At 39.7% G+C, this 18,241-nt stretch overlaps 1 protein-coding gene across 1 annotated transcript; it reads left to right on the top strand.

Annotated features, from left to right (window-relative positions):
* Window positions 1-367: 367 nt before the first annotated feature.
* On the top strand, window positions 368-18,067 carry arhgap42a (Rho GTPase activating protein 42a). Its single transcript, XM_084373583.1, has 24 exons — window positions 368-959; window positions 3,944-4,039; window positions 4,148-4,209; window positions 7,785-7,856; window positions 9,965-10,066; window positions 10,162-10,272; window positions 10,871-10,975; window positions 11,380-11,509; window positions 11,612-11,712; window positions 12,011-12,120; window positions 12,217-12,295; window positions 12,432-12,471; window positions 12,562-12,624; window positions 12,728-12,802; window positions 12,926-13,010; window positions 13,090-13,148; window positions 13,283-13,388; window positions 13,944-14,103; window positions 14,207-14,357; window positions 14,767-15,459; window positions 15,541-15,703; window positions 16,019-16,090; window positions 16,180-16,259; window positions 17,453-18,067. The coding sequence occupies exons 1-24, from the start codon at window positions 806-808 to the stop codon at window positions 17,539-17,541; spliced, it is 2,958 nt and encodes a 985-aa protein (XP_084229709.1). The 5' UTR covers window positions 368-805; the 3' UTR covers window positions 17,542-18,067.
* Window positions 18,068-18,241: the final 174 nt, after the last annotated feature.

Genomic DNA, 18,241 nt, shown 5'->3' on the forward strand with positions numbered 1-18,241 from the left:
TGATTATAGGATATTTGGTAGTTTTCATTATAGTGTATGTCGTCGTTTTGAATAGTGTATTTTGTATTTTTGATTACGGTGTATTTTGTAGTTTTGATTAGTGTACTTTGTAGTTTTGATTGCAGTGTGTTTTGTAGTTTTCATTACATTGTATTTTGTAATGTTGATTAATAAAGCTGTCATTCAGGCTTCTATCAGTGCTGCCACTTCAACCTCTCCGGTGCCTCAACTTCATTTGCCTCAGTACCTTCACCATCAGCTCTTACTGCCACCTGAAGACATTTCAAGAGCTCCTCAGACATTTTTGGCTAACTTTGCACTGATTTCAGCACGCGCCAGCAGGAGTCTCTCGTTCCCATAGTAACAAGCCTTCATTCAGAGCAGTATGTAGACGGAGTTAGCAACACAGCCTCCGCCGACAACTTTTACACGTCCAACATTGAGCTCTTCGGATGTGTTTTCGCGACTGGTAGTGTTTTCTGAAACAACTACAGAGCCCCAATGAGGTCAGGGCGACGTTGTAGATGAATAAATAGTTTTAAAAAGGCGAGAGAAGCAGCGTACAGCTCGTCGTGTAGCTTAGCTAAACTCTCTGTGTCAGAAACTCTGCTGCGCTCCAGTGTCCGGAAGTTCTGAGGGAAAAAAGTGAGAGAAAGGCATGAAAAAAGGGAGCTGGGAGAAACTTCTGAGCAACTTTCTCCGAGGACGTTGAGACACTATTTTCTCTCTTGAATTGCACTGTTTTGGAGCGATAACGACTCTTACTTTGGTTATCTAATAATTAGCTGTGTGCATTCATTTATCGATGGGTCTGCCGACGCTGGAGTTTAGTGATTCTTTCCTGGACAGTCCGGAGTTCAGAGAGCGGCTGCAGTGCCATGAGATAGAGCTGGAGCGCACCAACAGGTTTATAAAAGACCTCATCAAAGATGGAAACATGCTCGTATCTGCACTCAGAAGTAAGTACACGCTCATCAATAACTTGTTTTGGGGGGTGAAAGTGCGTGTTGCAGTAAGCTACTCAGCTTGTTCCACGGTCTGCTGCCTGATAAAGAGGGCAGCCCATGGCCATCAGTTCACACAGAGCCAGTGTTTAGACTACATTAATAGCTTATTACATTGGATTGTGTTTGGATGATATGAGCAGCACAGTTAGGTAGGTAGTTACAGTGTTGTGTAAAGGATATTGTGTACATACCATGATACAAGGATAGATAATTCACTCATCTTCATAGGTTTAGATGTTACATGTCTTTGTCTGGTTTTATATTCTGTTTTGCAGTTGGGAGATACAGTTTCTAACCTGCACTGTATCCACCAAGGTTGCAAGTAACAGTGGTTTTCATTATGAATTAATCTGCAGGTTATTTTTATGAGGCATTATGTCTAAAAAGATTCACCAAGGTCACTCAGATTGCTTGTTTTGTCTGACGGATGCCACAAAACCCAAAGATAGTCCATTTACAATTATGTAACACAGACAGAAGTGACATGTAATCATTTCAGCCCGATTGTTACCTGACATGATAAGCTCCATAGAGAGGTTGGGCTTTACTAGCTGATTTTGAGTGCCTGTCTTTGACCCCACCATCCACAGGGCTCCAGACTAACCTTCGACACTGGTGTGCCTAACTTTTGCATGTAGGCGCCCTAACACATAATTTAGGTGCACCCATTTATTCATTTTAATCTAATTTCTTAACATCTTCTCAACAACTTCATTTAAATCACAGCACACGCAAGAAGAAAGTGCAATACAGCAATTGTTTAAAGAATAAAGTTACAAAGTGATTTAAAGTGCTTGGCAAACTCAAATAAATAAAGAAATCAAACCCAAATGTCACAGGGATTTTATGAAAACCCTTAAAAGATATAAAAGTTTACAAAATAATCTAAAGAAAATATGTTTATAGGCTAAAGTTTGTTTAAAGGCAACTGTTTATACACCCAGTAGGTTTTAAAAATATATATATATTACATTTTTTTATTTGACCTGCTGGATATCAGACATACCAGTGTGACCAATGAAAATGTTTTGTCGGACTGGACAGATTTTTGGGTCATGTGTCACCAAAACAGTCACACTGTGTAGCCTTGCCCCACATCCTCCTCTTAACACACTAATCAACCATGAATAGAGTTGAACTAATAGATAGTAAGGTCTGGACATTAAAGGTGCACAGCAGTGTAATGACTATACATTAGAATGGAGACTGACATTTAATAACTGACCATGAAGGAAGAGTTTGTTTTGTACCCTCATAAAACAAAAAAAGGTAAAACAGGCACACAATAAACAAACATTTGGATGACAGGTAATCTATCATAGATTAGTGTGTTAACTAGAAAGTTGTATGTTTAACATGGTCTGATGGTGGCTGTCATATTCATATATTATCAGCTGATCAAGACTTTCTAAAAGCAGGTACCTCCCAGTTGGTTGTAGTTTATTTCAATTACTGTAATTTAATTACTGCAGATACACCTACCCTTAGTGGCTGCTTGCGGTTGACTCACCTGCTGGTTGAGGTCACTGGTGTGAATCCTGCTACAGCCTGCTTTACACACATCAGATGCTGCGTGTGTTCGACTGCTCTGTGACCCCGCGACATGATCACTGCATTGTTTACAATAACAGGTTTACAGAACTGCTCACAGGACACTGGCGTGTCAGCCTCCAGAACCACCACAAGATGATATTACCATCGTACAATGCCGTTGCCGTTTGTGATATGCTAACATTTACAACCTTTACTAACAGGAAAGTCTCTTTTCAAGAGAAAGCCTTTTAAAACTCTAGTTTTCAGTGTGTTCATCTCACATCAATCTTTTTAACGTAGCAAATAGCGTTTTCAATAAGACTGAATGTCATAAGTGAGAAACATTAAAATTTTGTCAGCATCTGACCACAAACTGTGTGCATTGACATCACGCAACAGAAACATACAGAGTGCAGAATGTAGATAAATGCACAAAAGACATTTGAACACAATTCAATGCACATTTTAAAAAGTTGAGAATTAAGGGCTCAATTAGGGACGCACAATATGTAATTTTTTTTCAGCTGATACAGATAACCAACAACTACCTGCTTCTCCTGGCTGATACCAATAAGTTAACAGATAATTTCACATGTTTAAGTTTAATAAGAAGTGTATAACCTGTAGTCACACCTAGGGGTTAGTAACGTTTAGATGTAGTGAGCAAAGATGGATCTATTTAGAGATATTCCATATCTCTAATTAGATTTGTTTGTTTGTAAACCTTTTCCCTCCGCTCAGAACCTTTGTGGAACATGTATGCCAAATTGCAATCGTGTCTTCATCCTTGTTGAACCAGTTCCTTTTGCTCATCTCCATGCAGTAATTCTGGTATAAACTGCTACTAAAGGACATTTTAATGGTTTTACTCTCCATGTGTAAGGCAGTGTTGAGATTAAAGTAATGCCTTACAATGCCTGTGATGCAGAGCAGTGCTATGGGTGTGTGAGTGAGAGAATGCAGTCATGTAAGTTCTCGAGTGTTCATGCAACCCTCGAGACTCAAAGGTGGTATTAAACTCTGTTATTGGTGCGTTGTTTGGACATGTAAACACAGTCGTCTGAGGCTAGGGTTGTAAAGTAGAGTTTGTTGCAGGGAGTGGCTGTTTGTTTATATCAGACTTTGACACCGAAGTGGATGATGGCAGCGGATGGCACTGGATGATGTGCCAGTCGCTTTGGAAAATACATTATAGTTATTACAGGAGAGAATAAATTATGCTTGTAGCTTGTAGGGGAATGGATGATTTTTATTGTGTTGGACCAATAACAGGCAATATGCAAACTCATGCCAAGAGCATTCTTGTGCATCTTGTGAAAAAACTGAAATTCTATTATAAATAAGAGCTGATAATAATTAAATTATCGTACCTGCTTTAAATGAACTTCTCTCTGTCTCCTCAGGTCTTTCTCTTGCTGTTCAGCGGTTCTCTCAGTCTCTACAGGAGTTCCAGTTTGAATGTATCGGAGATGCCGAGACTGATGATGAAATCAGTATTGGTGAGATGAAAATGTCCCTGATGATCTAGAAAACTAAGAGAGTTGAAACTGCAGAATGTGTAAAATATGAGTGTTTCCACGTCAAAGGTGTGTGATTTATTTTTACAGCTCAGTCTTTAAAGGAGTTCTCTCAGCTGTTGAGCACCATGGAGGAGGAGAGAAAACGACTGGTAAGAAAATGTGTTCTCTGTTTGTGTTTGTGTTTGAGATTACAGCCTTACAGATGTCGAATTTTTGGGGCAGATGCCGATAGCGATGTTAGTAAGTAAAACATACTGATATCCATATGTTGGCTGATATACACCTTTTAAGCAATGATCCCTCAAATGTAAATATCAAACGCTTGTGACAAACATATGTAACGGAGGCAGGATAAAATGACATCAGTGCACTGAAACGGTAAACTTCACTGAGAATTTAATAAATAGAAATTATCCTAAAACTCTTTTTCTGCATTATATTCTTTAAAAAATCTTTCATATTGGCTCATACACCACATACACAGCATATACACCAATACCGCATATCTGTCACAGACAAAATTGGCCTTTCACAGATGTAACGGTATCAGCGTATATGTTGTCTGATATGCACATATATGAAACGTTTTTATTTTTTATAAAACATGACTCAGAAAAATTGCTTGGGGTAATTTATTACTATTCAATTCCTAGTGACGTTTATCCTTTCAGTGCCCTCATGTCATGTTGGACAATGAAGTTGAAACTATAAAATATCCTGCCTCCATTATACACTTATCTTTGACACAAGTGTTCGACCACACATATCGATATTGACTTTTCTTTACTCCCGACTGTCGATTTTGGCATCAGCCCCAAAGGTCCAGTATCAGTTGAGCTCTACTTTGAATGGATAATAACAAAAGTTGTTTTTCTATGTATTGTATCAATTTTTTACATTTTCAAACTTTTCTTTGTCCTTATACACCTTCCTTCTCTGCATAACTGACATAAATGAAACAGTTATGATTCGGTTATATTTATTCCATCAGGAATAGAAACCAAAGACTTCAAAAGAAATTATGTAGAAAAAATTCCCCTTGTTTAAGTTGTTGCTCTGAATGACATTGCTGATCTGATTACGCCATTAGACCAAAAGCCACTTCTTACCCAAAGACTGAACCAATAGTTTCCTTTGTCTGTTGTCCACCAGTTGTGTTGCAACTCTATTTCTCTATTTCGTTGTCACTTCACATGCACATCATGCGCACGACTCTACAGATGTCACCAGGGTTTCAGATTGAAACTTAGTCTTTGTCTAGAGACTTGATTCATCACTGTGACGTCCTCAAGCTCTTGTCCTAATCTGGTTTTCCCGCAAGCCTGATTCACACATTTGTTGTGAAAACGCAGTGTCAGTGGCAGTTAGTGCTCCATGGCGATTTGGAAAAGCGTCTTTGACTCACAGTCAGACCCTCCATCAACTGGAGGCCTTTGTGTGGCAGTGACTGGAGTCTGTGTGTAGGCAAACCTCTGCGCATGTGCAATGTATGTGCAGAGTACGTTACCTTATGCATAGCCCTCTGTGTGTGTGTGTGTGTGTGTGTGTGTGTGTGTGTGTGTGTGTGTGTGTGTCTATGTGTGTGTCTATGTGTGCCTTTGTGGCTGTGTGCATGGTCTGGTTACAGAGGAACCATGTGGAACCTATTCTGCCAATTCCCCTGTGAGACCGTGAGCAGAGCCCTGACTGCCTGGGAAAGTCCATAAAAGGGTCCTGTGTGTGTATTTGTCTGCTTTCGCTCTCTTTCTTTTTCCCTGTGTGTGTGTGTGTGTGTGTGTATTTTGTATGCCTTTCCACTGCAACACTGCTCAGAGTTCTGAACCTCTAATAATACCATCATTATTGAGTTAAAGGGCAATTCCAGCAAATGGGAAATACCGCCGGTACCTGTTCAACCTGAAAGAACTACTGTTGTGATCTGGCAATGCCCTTTAGCCTTTTTGTGCTCTGTTTCATCCTGCACATTGTTGTATGGTGGAAAAAAAGGAGGGTACAAAGAAAGCAGACCTTTTTTTGGGCACTTGCTTGGTAGTGAGCTGAAGTGAGCTCTGATAACCTCGCTGTAGCTCTCTCTACTGCTTGACTCAAGTCTCCACCACAAGTTTGTCATAATGCTGTACGGTCTGCTGCAAAAACATTCCCACAATTGTACTGTAATTAATTTAGGTTTAGAGGTTTTCCAGCAGCGTGACTTCACAGAGAGCACATTCTACAATAGTCCCGGCTCACGCCTCAGTCTTATTGAAGTGCTTTGCATCAGCCCAACATGATGTGTAGTGTCGCTGCTTATACTGGAAAAACTCCTGTTTCGCTCATGTTCTGTTTTTATTTGAGTATTTGCATCTAGATTTGTAGCCATGCTAGCAGCAGGGCTCGAGGAGAGGCAGTGTGGGTCTGTCAGGCTGTGGGTGGGTAGTAAGGTCCACCACTTTGGTCCATACTGAAATATCTCAACATCATTAAATGGTTTGTCATGAAACTTGGTTCACACATTCATGTCCCCCTCAGGATTTTGTCCGATATTTTGGCTTATGGGAACTAATGACATAGGAGCTGCAACAATTAGTCAAGTCATTGTTCAAAAGATCGAAAGAAAATTAAGTGGCAACTATTTTGATAAATCAATCTGTTTGGTCATTCTTCAAGCAAAAATGTCAGACTTTTCCAGCTTCTTAAATGTGATGATTTGCTACTTTTATTTGTAATTTATGATAGTAAATGAGGAGTCTTTAGGTTTTGGACTGTTGTTTTGACAAAAGAAGCTAATTAAAGACGTCACTTTGCACTCTTCAAAATTGTAATGAGCATTTATTTAGATAGATAGATAGATAGATAGATAGATAGATAGAATTATTAATCGATTAACCATGAAAATAAGCTTAAGTTGTTAGACATTTCCATCACCCAAGCTGAGATGTGAACATAGTTAACAAACCTTCTAAACATAAGCATGTTAGCATTGTCATTGTGAGCCTGTTAGCATTTAGCTCAATGCTGCATGCTAACATGCTGTGCTGTTCCTCAGTACAGCCTCACAGAGTAGCTGTCATGGCTGTAAACTCTTAGTCTTGTTTTCTGCAGCTTGGATTGCAACCATGAGCAAATACCATAAAATGTTCAACGATCATCATCCTCATAATGTCGGATAAGAAGCATAAATTCATAAACTAACTGACTATTACCACAGTATTTGCATAACTGGACAGTTCTGTAATGTGTTCAAACTGGAGTTTTTTTGGTATATAAACAAGAAGTAAATAAACCACAAGGTGAGAGAGATTTCATTCTGGAGGTCAGCTGTTTCAGTTTGAACCTTGTTCTCTTCCTGCACAAACATTTACATACTTCGACAACTCCGTTCTAATCAATGAATAAGCTTGGCTTCCAGTTAAGCAGAATATTAGATGAGATCAACATCCAATAGATAGTAAATCTCAGCCTTAAATTTGCTCTTATACAACATTTTTGAGAAGCTTTTTCTGTGTTTAATGTCAACATCTACTGCCAAATGAAACAATACTATCAAGAATTTTCTATCTTTAAGACATAAATTTCAGGAAAATAAAGGACAAGCACCTATTATGTTATAATCAGGTTTGAAAAAAACTGTTTTAACAGGCAGCAGCAGCCCTCATGGAGCAGTGACTGAGCTGTTTTTGTTGCCAGTCTTGATATTTTCTGTTATGACGCACTGAGCTGACTGCTGTGTTTTTTCCTCTCTCAGATCCAGAACGCTGATGACGTGTTGATCTCACCGCTCGAGAGGTTTCGTAAGGAGCAGATTGGAGCTGTTAAGGTATATCTGAGTAAAATTATGAACACAAATTAGTTAACCAGTTAACTTTTACTTTAACTTTTTACATAGAAAAATAACAGATAATATTTAAAACATTACAGTCTTTGCTCAGGCCAGCAGAGTTTAGTTCTTTAAGCTTGATGTTGAAGCTACAGCTGTCTGACACTGTGGGTGGTGATCAGACACATTGTCCTGCTCTGCTCTGGTCTCAGTTGGTCTCTTGGTCAGTGGTCAGAGAATTCAATTTGTGCAGATAAACGATGGATCACAGTCCAGTGTCAGTAACAAGGTCATGGGAACGGACGCTGAGAGGGAAGACAGGGAGCGCGTCACAGACAGAGAGACATCTGAACTCAGTGAGGCAGTATAAACACAAAGTGAGTCTGGTGTCTGGTTTCAGCAGCTGTCTCAAGTCTTATAATTCAGTTCATCTATTTTTTTACCATGGAAATGACTGAAATAACAGCACAAATAGCAGTTCCGCGCAGTCGGTAAAAAAAAAAGAAGTGGTCTTCACACCTGTGACTAACCCTGAAAGTGAAATCACAGCTCACTTCTCGGTGTTGAATGAAGCGACTCCTCAGCCTGTTGAATGTAGCAGGAGTGTGTGAGCAGAACATCCTCACACTGGTGTTGTTGAGCCAGAAAATGTGGCTCAACATGTGGAGTTTGGAGCTGCAGCTGCTTTGGAAAATAGCTGTTGTCCTAAATATTTTGGCAGTGTCTCTTCATTTAGATTATTAATGGACCCACTGCACTTCCTCGTAGCTTTTTCGTCCCTCAAGGCTGGTTAACTCATCCCAAAAACCATCTCAACTTTTGTCACTTGAGATCAGATATAGAGATACTGTGCCGGTATTTATAGAGTTGCAGCAACTTCAATGTAGATTTGTGGCATTTTTTTGTTATTTTTAGCATCAGCAGCAACAGGGCTCTAGAGAGTGAGTCAGTTGGAGCCATCAGTTTGGTCCAGACTGAAATATTTTGATAATTATTGGAAGGATTGCCAACAAATTCGCTACAGACATTCATAGTCCCCACAGGATAAATCATACTTACTTTGGTGTAGGGATGTTAATGATTAATGATTAATGATTAATCGATTAATCACCATTAAGAATTTAACTGATTAAAAATGCATTGATCGACAATCAGAGATGGGCACAAATACATCTACAAGTACCTTGAATGAATGAATGAATGAATGAATGAATGAATGAATGAATGCAAATGTGTTTCGGACATGTGAAAACAATAAAAAACAAAACAAAACAAAACACAACTCAGTAGTTAATCATGATCAGTTTACTTCCATTCCTGAACCTGTGTACCTTCGTACGCTCCCATCTAACTATATACAATTCAATATGCTATATGTACAATTAATAAATCACATATTATATATGCATATATTTACATACACACCCATATATGCATATATACACATGTGGTGAACACACGTACATATACATACATACGCACATGGCCTGGTTTGATTTTACATCAACAATAGATCATATCAGTGGTTAAAAGAGTTTTCTGATGGAAAGAACATCCAACATATTTCATATATTATTATTAATGATTAATCGATATATGATTGTTAAGGCACCCGACTATCAATTAAAGAAATTGCTAAATATTTGCATCCCTACTCTGGTGAAAGAACACCAAAGTAGGGATGAACAAAAAAGTGTTTGTATAAAAATATGTTTATATATCTTAATTTAAATTTTTATAAAGAATTTCATTTTGGCAATGGTATCAAAAAATATCAGCCCTGGTGAACAAAATGTAAAGGGCTGGGCAGTTTCATATCTGATTTTCCTAAAAGACACAATTTTAATCTATTTTCTATCTATTTCCTCTGTATATATTTAGGTCAATCTTTATTTTATTTGTAAAAACAATTCTGGAGCTTGACAGTTTCACTATACCTTGTGACAATAAAACTTGATTTGATTTGTTTGAAATGAAGATATATTCAAGTAGTGTTATGTGAAAATCTCGCTTTGTTATGTTAAAAAAAATAATTTTAAACACCTTTATAAGCAGATGTAAAAGTTCAATTTGCTTTTATTAATCGCTCACATCCTCATCTTCCTCAGGAGGGAAAGAAGCAGTTTGACAAGGAGACAGAGAGGTACTACTCTGTCCTGGAGAAACACCTCAGCATCTCCTCCAAAAAGAAGGAATCACAGCTACATGAGGTAGTCCGGTCAATAAAAATGCACACAAGCTTGCTCCCACATGTGTGAGGTAACTTAAAGTATTGTATGTGTGTGTGTTGTTGTTTTTGATGCAGGCTGATTCACAGATGAGTAAGGACAGGCAGGTGTTTTATGATGCATCGCTGCAGTATGTCTTCAAGATCCAAGAAGTGCAGGAGAGAAAGAAGTTTGAATTTGTTGAGCCGGTGAGTTCGTACACAGACATTGTGATCACGTTTATATGCAACTTTAGCCCGATTCAAGTGTGTAATTTAAAGCTGGGACACATTTTGAGTTGTCATTTGATTTTCTGAGCTGCTGGGCTTTTATAGGGAAAACACAGTCACCAATGCACAACAACTCACCACAGGAAAATATGACGGACAAGTCTGTTTTGTAAACAGTGATGTAAACACCAAGTCATAACTCAAGCCAAGCAAGTAATGACCATGTGTGTACATGTAGACATGATCATGGAAAGACAGCTATGCCCGGTTCTGGAAAACACACATTACACACACTGTTTGGCTGGTGATAAAAATGTTTTAATGATAGATATCAGTAAAGCCCACTTCCTGTTGCTGTAGCAGCACTTCCTGCGTGGATATCTCTTCCGCCTGACAGAGAGGGAAACCCTTTGTTGTAAAGTAAACAAGGGCAGCAAAGTTCGGGGTTTTTTCTCCTATAGAGGCTATTTTGATTGATTGAGCAGATGACTGATGATCATTCTTTTGTAATCCTCTCATTACACTCCCAAGCCCCGAGCTGACATTTTTCCAACATTTTTCCCCCTCTGCTCTTCAGTTATTAGCCTTCCTGCAGGGGTTGTTTACTTTCTACCATGAAGGCTATGAGCTGGCCAGCGAGTTTGAACCCTACAAGCAGCAGCTTCAGTTCAATTTGCAGAATGTAAGTGTTTATATTTACTGTAAACCTCTGGACCAAATCTGGACCTGATGTCACTTATAAAAAGTTTGTTCTACTGCTCTACTTGCCTATTAAGCCATTAAGAAAATAATTTCAAAGTCAGTGTCAGTTGGAAACCTCACACACCTGATACTCCTGGCATGTTGAAACACACAATGTGAGCTGCCTCCAGCCGCAGGTTGAAGAAGTCCTGGTCTAGCACAGAAATCAGTGTGTGTTACTTAAACAAAAAGAGGGCTCCGATAATCTTCATTGCAAAAACTACCTGTATTAAGACACGTTGTATGTTGTTTGACAGCTATAGTTAGTCGTACAGTATGTTTCATATAAATATGTATCAGAACCTCTTTTCAACGTAGTTCCTAATGCTTGTGTATGTTGATAAGGCTCGCAACAACTTTGAAAGTACGCGTGCCGAGGTTGAGAGGCTGATGAAGAGGATCCGCTCTGCCGAGGAAGACTTCAAAGCCCCCAGTTGCTTTACAATGGAGGGATATCTGTACATACAGGAGAAACGTGAGACACACAAAAAAACACTCTCTCTCACTAATACTGTGAGGAAAATCAAAATGCCAGATTTACACTATCAGACATGAAAATGCGTGTCATGTATTACAGGTCCACTGGGCAGTGTGTGGACCAGATACTACTGTACTTATCAAAAAAGCTCCAAGATGTTCACCATGAGCAACACAGAGTCCAGACCAGCCAGCAGACAGGTGAGCTTGTAGCACAGATGAGCAACCACGTAGATATTTGATGCGTTTCATCACTGCTGACCATTTTCAAATTCAGCCCAGACATTTGTTTCTTTTTTAGTATTAATCAGAAACATTATTATCACATAGTTGGTTAGGTTTAAGCAGGGGCTTTATTTTGTTGTTGATTTTGATGCTAATTGAAGAAGTATATCGTTGAGGGGCCAAAACTAAATATATTGAGCAACACTTGTGAAAAGTACTTGCCAAAAAAAAACAATGTTGAGTGCATATTGCAAACACATCTCTATGTTACCAGAACGGCGTGGTTAATGGCACACCTGAGATGTTCAAGCTGCGCTCATGTGTCAGAAGGAAGAGGGATTCAATCGACAAACGCTTCTGCTTCGACATCGAGGTGGTGGAGAGGTGAGAGTCATGACACTTGACTATCTTTATTACCAAACGTGAGATATGGCTTCTTTTGGATTGTGCTCAGGTAAAATGATCTCTCTTTCTCTGCAGACATGGCGTCATCACCCTGCAGGCGCTCTCTGAGGCCAACAGGCGGCTGTGGATGGAGGCAATGGATGGAAAAGAACCTGTATGAATATGTCCTCCATTAAATAAAAAATACCACAGAGTAGCAAGGCTAGCCTGCACATATTGTTGTCCTACAGTATATTAGATGTTATTATTATTATATCATACTAAAACTACATTTTTCTTTCTACGTTCAGATTTACACTCTGCCTTCTTTGCTCAGTAAAAAGGAGGAGAGTAAGTATAATGATTAATGCTAATTAATCTATCATTATGTCTTGCTATGTAGAAGAAATGTAGTTAAAGGTATGGGTTTTTGTTTTACAGCATTTCTCAACGAAGCTGGCCTCAACTTTGTTAAGAAGTGTATCGAGCTGGTTGAAACAAGAGGTATTCCTCCCCCTTAAATGGCTCATTTGGGAAAAATAATTCTTGTATATATTTAATTGTTGATTTGTTACATTTGTTAAAACATGTCTGCATGTTTGTGTAGGCCTCACTACCCTGGGACTGTACAGAACTGGAGGAGTCAACTCCAAAGTGCAGCGGTTGATGACGAGTGTGTTTGGTAAGAAACGCCCTGCTTTCCTCTGTGTGGCGTTATTTTTCTGCATTGGGAAGTTTTATTCCAGCACACTGACTATCTGGTCCATCAGTGCAGTTAAATCATTTATTATCTATTTTACTGTAGCATCCACAGCTCCGGCTGACATGCAGCTGGACGCAGACATCTGGGACAACAAGACAATCACCAGTGGCTTAAAGAACTATTTCAGGTAACAAACAGTACAAAGTGGACTTTTTAAATAACTCTTCTCATGAGTTATGAACTAATGATTTGTAATGTGCATACAGGTGTCTGGCAGAACCACTACTGACCTACAGACTACATAAAGAATTCATCAAGGCTGCAAGTAAGATATAGACACAATCTGTGGTTATTTCGCACCGTTTGGACTGAATTTGTTTACTACCTCATGTCGTACAAGCGGACGCACATGCTCTCACCACTGAATCCCTCCCTCTGTACTCTTTCCTTATTCCACAGAGTATGATGACCAGAAGTATAGAGTGAGAGCTATTCACGCTCTTGTACACAAACTACCAGAAAAAAACAGAGCAATGCTAGACCTCTTAACCAACCACCTTCACAAGTATGTACATATTAACACACAAAGTGGTTTTATTGTGCCTTGAGGATGTCTATTTTGCTTCTAGAAACATATTTGAAAATGCTCTAACCAGGGATATTTTTCTATATTCATGCAAGTACTGTTTTTTGCAGAGGGGTATCTGCAGCTAGATCTTCCTGTTTACAGCTTTCTGACAGGAACGTCAGCCTCACAACATAAAACCCTTGCTGGCTTCATTATAGAGGTCTGGCAGCCGATTTGTCTGGCAGGAAGTCAAATAAACATGTTTTTTTAAATAGTTGGCTAAAACACTATGAAGTGATGAAGATTAAAATCTGGACGTAGAATGATTGCAAAGCGGAAAACTGAATACTACAAATGGACAACTTTTAAGATTTGTTTCAGCAAGTATGATATTAAACTTGGGCTGCAATTGTTTTCCAAATTATTTTCCTATTTGCATTTCTGTTGTATTCTACAGTCTATTTTCACACTTGTCTCTTATTTCTCTGTTAAATGATATTAGAAGTGCATCTCTCATTATGTTTCTGTGTGTGTGTCTGTGTGTGCGTGCAGGGTGTCCTCTCACAGTGACCAGAACCTGATGACCGTGTCCAACCTGGGGATGATATTCGGCCCCACGCTGATGAGGTCACAGGAAGAGACGGTGGCCGCTATGATGAACATCAAGTTTCAAAACATTGTGGTGGAGATCATCATTGAAAACCACCACAAGGTGTGCTTACAAGTGCACACACACACACACACACACACACACACACACATAAACATAAAAATACACACGCCTAACGGACATGTACGTTGTATGTTTCTGCCAGATTTTCGGTGAGGCGCCTGACCTGTCAGTGCCGCTACCTCAGGCTCCGTCCTCACGGTCGACTCCTCGGAGGAGCAAGGCCATTTGTCTGTCGTCTGGAAAGAGGAAAGCCCGTCTCTACCCTCCAGCTCTCTGCCTGGCAGACAACGACAGTGAGTCATTATGCAGCTTACCGTCCATTAATATGTTTTTACTTCAGATATAGACAATACATTTAAAAAAAACATAAGTTGTCCTAAAAAGTCTGTGAGTTGGTAGCAGTTCCACCAAAGACTGATATCCCATCATGGTTTCATTTAGTTATTGACGCCCAAAGAGGTAAAGATATCCAGTATTTTATTTAAAAATGGCAAAGATGAGAGAATAATCAAAAAAGGAATCCAATACATACAATACAAGATAATCTCACGACCCTGCAGATTTATCTTGAGACTCTTTGGAAGGGCCGACCTCCGAGGTAGGGAACTACTAGACTATTAAAGCTTCGACCAAGCTAACCTTGATGCAGTCATTGTCATTCAGTCTCTTTATTATCTGACTTGCTTCCATTTGTCCCTCCAGGTGACACATTCAGTAGCAGCCCCGGCACAACTCCAATGGGCAGCCAGGAGTCTTTGTCCTCACACTCGTCTGAAAAGAACGGATTGTCTCAGACCTCTCCTCCGTCCTCTCCCGCCGAGGAGCCCAGCTCGTCTTCCACAGCGCAGGTGTCTCCTCCTGAAGCTTCCTCCTGCTCCCCGTCCCACAACTCCTCAAACGGGAATGATCAAAAACACCCGACAGACACTGCCACCTCCCCTAACCTCACTCCTTCCTCTTCCTGGACTTCCTCCCAGCTCACTCCGGCCCAGCAGACTTCCTCTGTGTCCTCCTCCACGTCCTCTTTACTCTCTTCAGAGAGGACACTGTCTGCTAAAGGAAACTCCACCGCCTCCTTGTCATCTGTAAAAGAGTCAAGATCTCCCTCCATAGCCTCCTCATCCATCCTCTCTTCAGTTGAGCGCGCCTCCTCTCTCAGGGAGACTCGACCTGTTCAGAGAGTGCCGTCTGTCTCCTCTCTGAAGAGCACTCAGTCAGTGGATCAAAAAAACACCTCCTCCGCTGTCACAGACACCAGAGTGACGGACTCTACCTCTCCTCAGAAGCACAGAAAAATGTATAGGACTGCCTCCTCCTCCTCTTCCTCCTCCTCTTCATTGTTTCCCTACCGGCTTTCCGAATCTTCCTCTCTCACCTCCCTACACATCTCTGAGGGTGCGTACATCTCTATAAGGATAATTATCTGTCACTCAGCTTTTTTTATGTCCAGTTCTGATTTCTTCTGTTCTGTTGCAGATTACAAAAGCTGTCATGGATCGGTACAGAGTCTCATGTCGCTGGACCCACATGAGGCTACCCACGTGCGGAAAACTTCACACATCCGCTGTGGTTCCGATCTGACCACCAAACACTCTGCAGCCACCGCATCCAGCAACGGTTACCAGAAGCCTGGATCAGTGTGAGTGTCTGTGTAATTGATGTGGAAAGTTTGGTCCAGGAGAAAACAAGAGCACATGGCGGACTAAAGAAAGTGCCATGTGCTCTGGTTTTCTCCTCCGACCCATGAATGAAATACTAAACTTTGAATACCACTAGTTCAGTTTTGCTGAAACTTTGAGTTGTTACAAATAAGAGGTTCGACTTTTGTACTTAAAAGGAGGAAGGAAACCATTTAACTATTTTAAGATGCTGGCATACTCTCTCAGTAACAACCTTATTATTGTATTGTGTCAAGGAATGCATGAAGAGTAAATTTTGTGTTTGTGTGTTACAGATTATCAGTCAGACTACCGCAGCGTGAGAGTTCAGTGTTCTCCTCAGCATTAGACATCTGCTCTTCGGGAAAGTAAGTTCAGTTTGGGGTTTACTGTGAAACAATCCTCCTTAATGAACCCCATAAATCATTTCACTGATTGTTTCTCTTCTTTCTCTCAGGGAGGCAAAAGCTCTTTACTCCTGTGAGGCAGAGCACAGCCATGAGCTCAGTTTTCCACAGGGGGCGCTGTTCTCAAATGGTAAGAAAACTACTCGCAGTACAATTTTCATTTCCCCTCTTAATGACACATGATCTGTATCTGGATACATCACCGGGACAGTAACATCTGATCCATTTACACCTGCTATTGAGATGTTTTCTCATTATCTTGATTGTTCCAGCATTGTGATTGTGTCTCGATCTACAAATTAGTTAGGCAGGGTTAGCTAACTTGTCTATAACGTTGCTGCTGTATGGACCAAAGTTACTCTTTTGTGAGCCTGGCTCTAGTTAGCAGGAAGAGGTGGAGTTAGGTGACCTTTCACTTTCAACTGGTCGGATTGTATCCACAACTTTTATAGCCCTGAATCAAAATTCACAGTTTGCCTCAAGACATCCTCTGGCCTCAGACCCTCAATAGTGATCCAATCACATTGCAAGTCCAACCCCCTCTAAATGTAGTCCGGCTTTCCCTGCACACATTCAGATCACAATGAGTCATGCAACTAAAATACGTTTTTTCCTTATTCACATAATGTATCCAGATTATATTTTTTGCCAGGTGTAAATGGGGTTCTAGGTGCCACATTCAGTGTGTTTTGATTTATTCTTAAATGTAACCTGAAGGATCATTTTCCATGTAATGCATATGTTTTGGTGATACAATCTCATCTAAATTGTCCCTGAACTGTCTAATCCACTTAATTTTAACCCAAATTCAGCAACCAACTCTTTTAGTGCTACATCTTGTATGGTCTGTATTTATTCCTTCATAATAACTTATTTCTTAACCTTCAGTGTTTTCTGTGTTTCTCTTTAAATGTTAAGATACTTTAAATTCAGATTGTTTTTTTTGTTTTTTTTTACCCCTTTCCAATCAATGAAACACAAATGTTAATCAAATAGTTTTGTTGTATTTTAACCTGTTTCCTGTGATTCATTGTCAAATGATTTTTATGTTTTGCAAACCTCATTACCTCATATGGACTAGAAATGATTATAAAGTTCTGTGTGCCTGAATCATGCTTGGTTGCCAATTGATATAAAGAAAATATTAATAATAGCAGGACAGTTGTAGTTATCATATATTATGATTATTCAGGGATGTGCAGTTCATTGTAAAGCTGTGGTATCGTAACATAACCAGCAGGAAATTCTCTGAAATCAGCTGTAAGTCATTCTATAGGATGAGACTTTATATATGACGGCTGACTGAGTTGTTTGTGTCTGCAGTGTACCCGTCTGTGGAACCAGGTTGGCTTCAAGCGACGTACAACGGCAAAACAGGCCTCATACCCGAAAACTACATCGTATACTTGTGACAGACCTGATGATGTCTTCACCGCATCACCAAGTAACACAAACGTAGACTTTAGGGATCTACAGTGCAGTAAAACAGTAATACTCTGCTGCTGATCACATGTAAGATATTGATCATATAACTGTGACTGTTATCACTGATAAACTGGGGCTGGATATGAACGATGTGTGTACTGTGTGTATATCAGACTACTGTATGTGAACCGTGTTATTAACCAGCTTAAAACCAGTAGATGATAAAAACTGTCCTTTTCATTTAATCAAAGTCTTCAGCTCCTCTTATGTGTTTGTGTTCAGCCGCCTCGCTGCAATCCTGAGAACACTGTATACATGAAATGTGTCTGTAAGGTTAACAGTATTTTTCTATCAATGTTGGTAATTTATGTGTTTATAGCTGATCATATTAATGTTGTAGCCATGTGTCCAGAGATACCTGGAGCAGTATAAGACTGAATCCTGCCTTAACACCTTCCTGCTGCCATCTGTCAGTTTTCATGCTGTCTAAATAAATAATGTCCTTATATAACAGCAGCTTGTATACGAGGATTAAATTTGTTTATTATAATCTTGTATGTTTATTTTGATATACCCGTTATACCGAACATCACTGAGCAAAACAATCTCACTGATTTGTTTAATCATTTTCAAAATTATAAACTAAAATATAAATATTAAAAATATAAACTAAGCACTGTTCGTTGG

This window comes from Pagrus pagrus, assembly GCF_965226575.1.
Source record: "Pagrus pagrus genome assembly, chromosome: 14".
Taxonomy (NCBI): Eukaryota; Metazoa; Chordata; class Actinopteri; order Spariformes; family Sparidae; genus Pagrus; species Pagrus pagrus.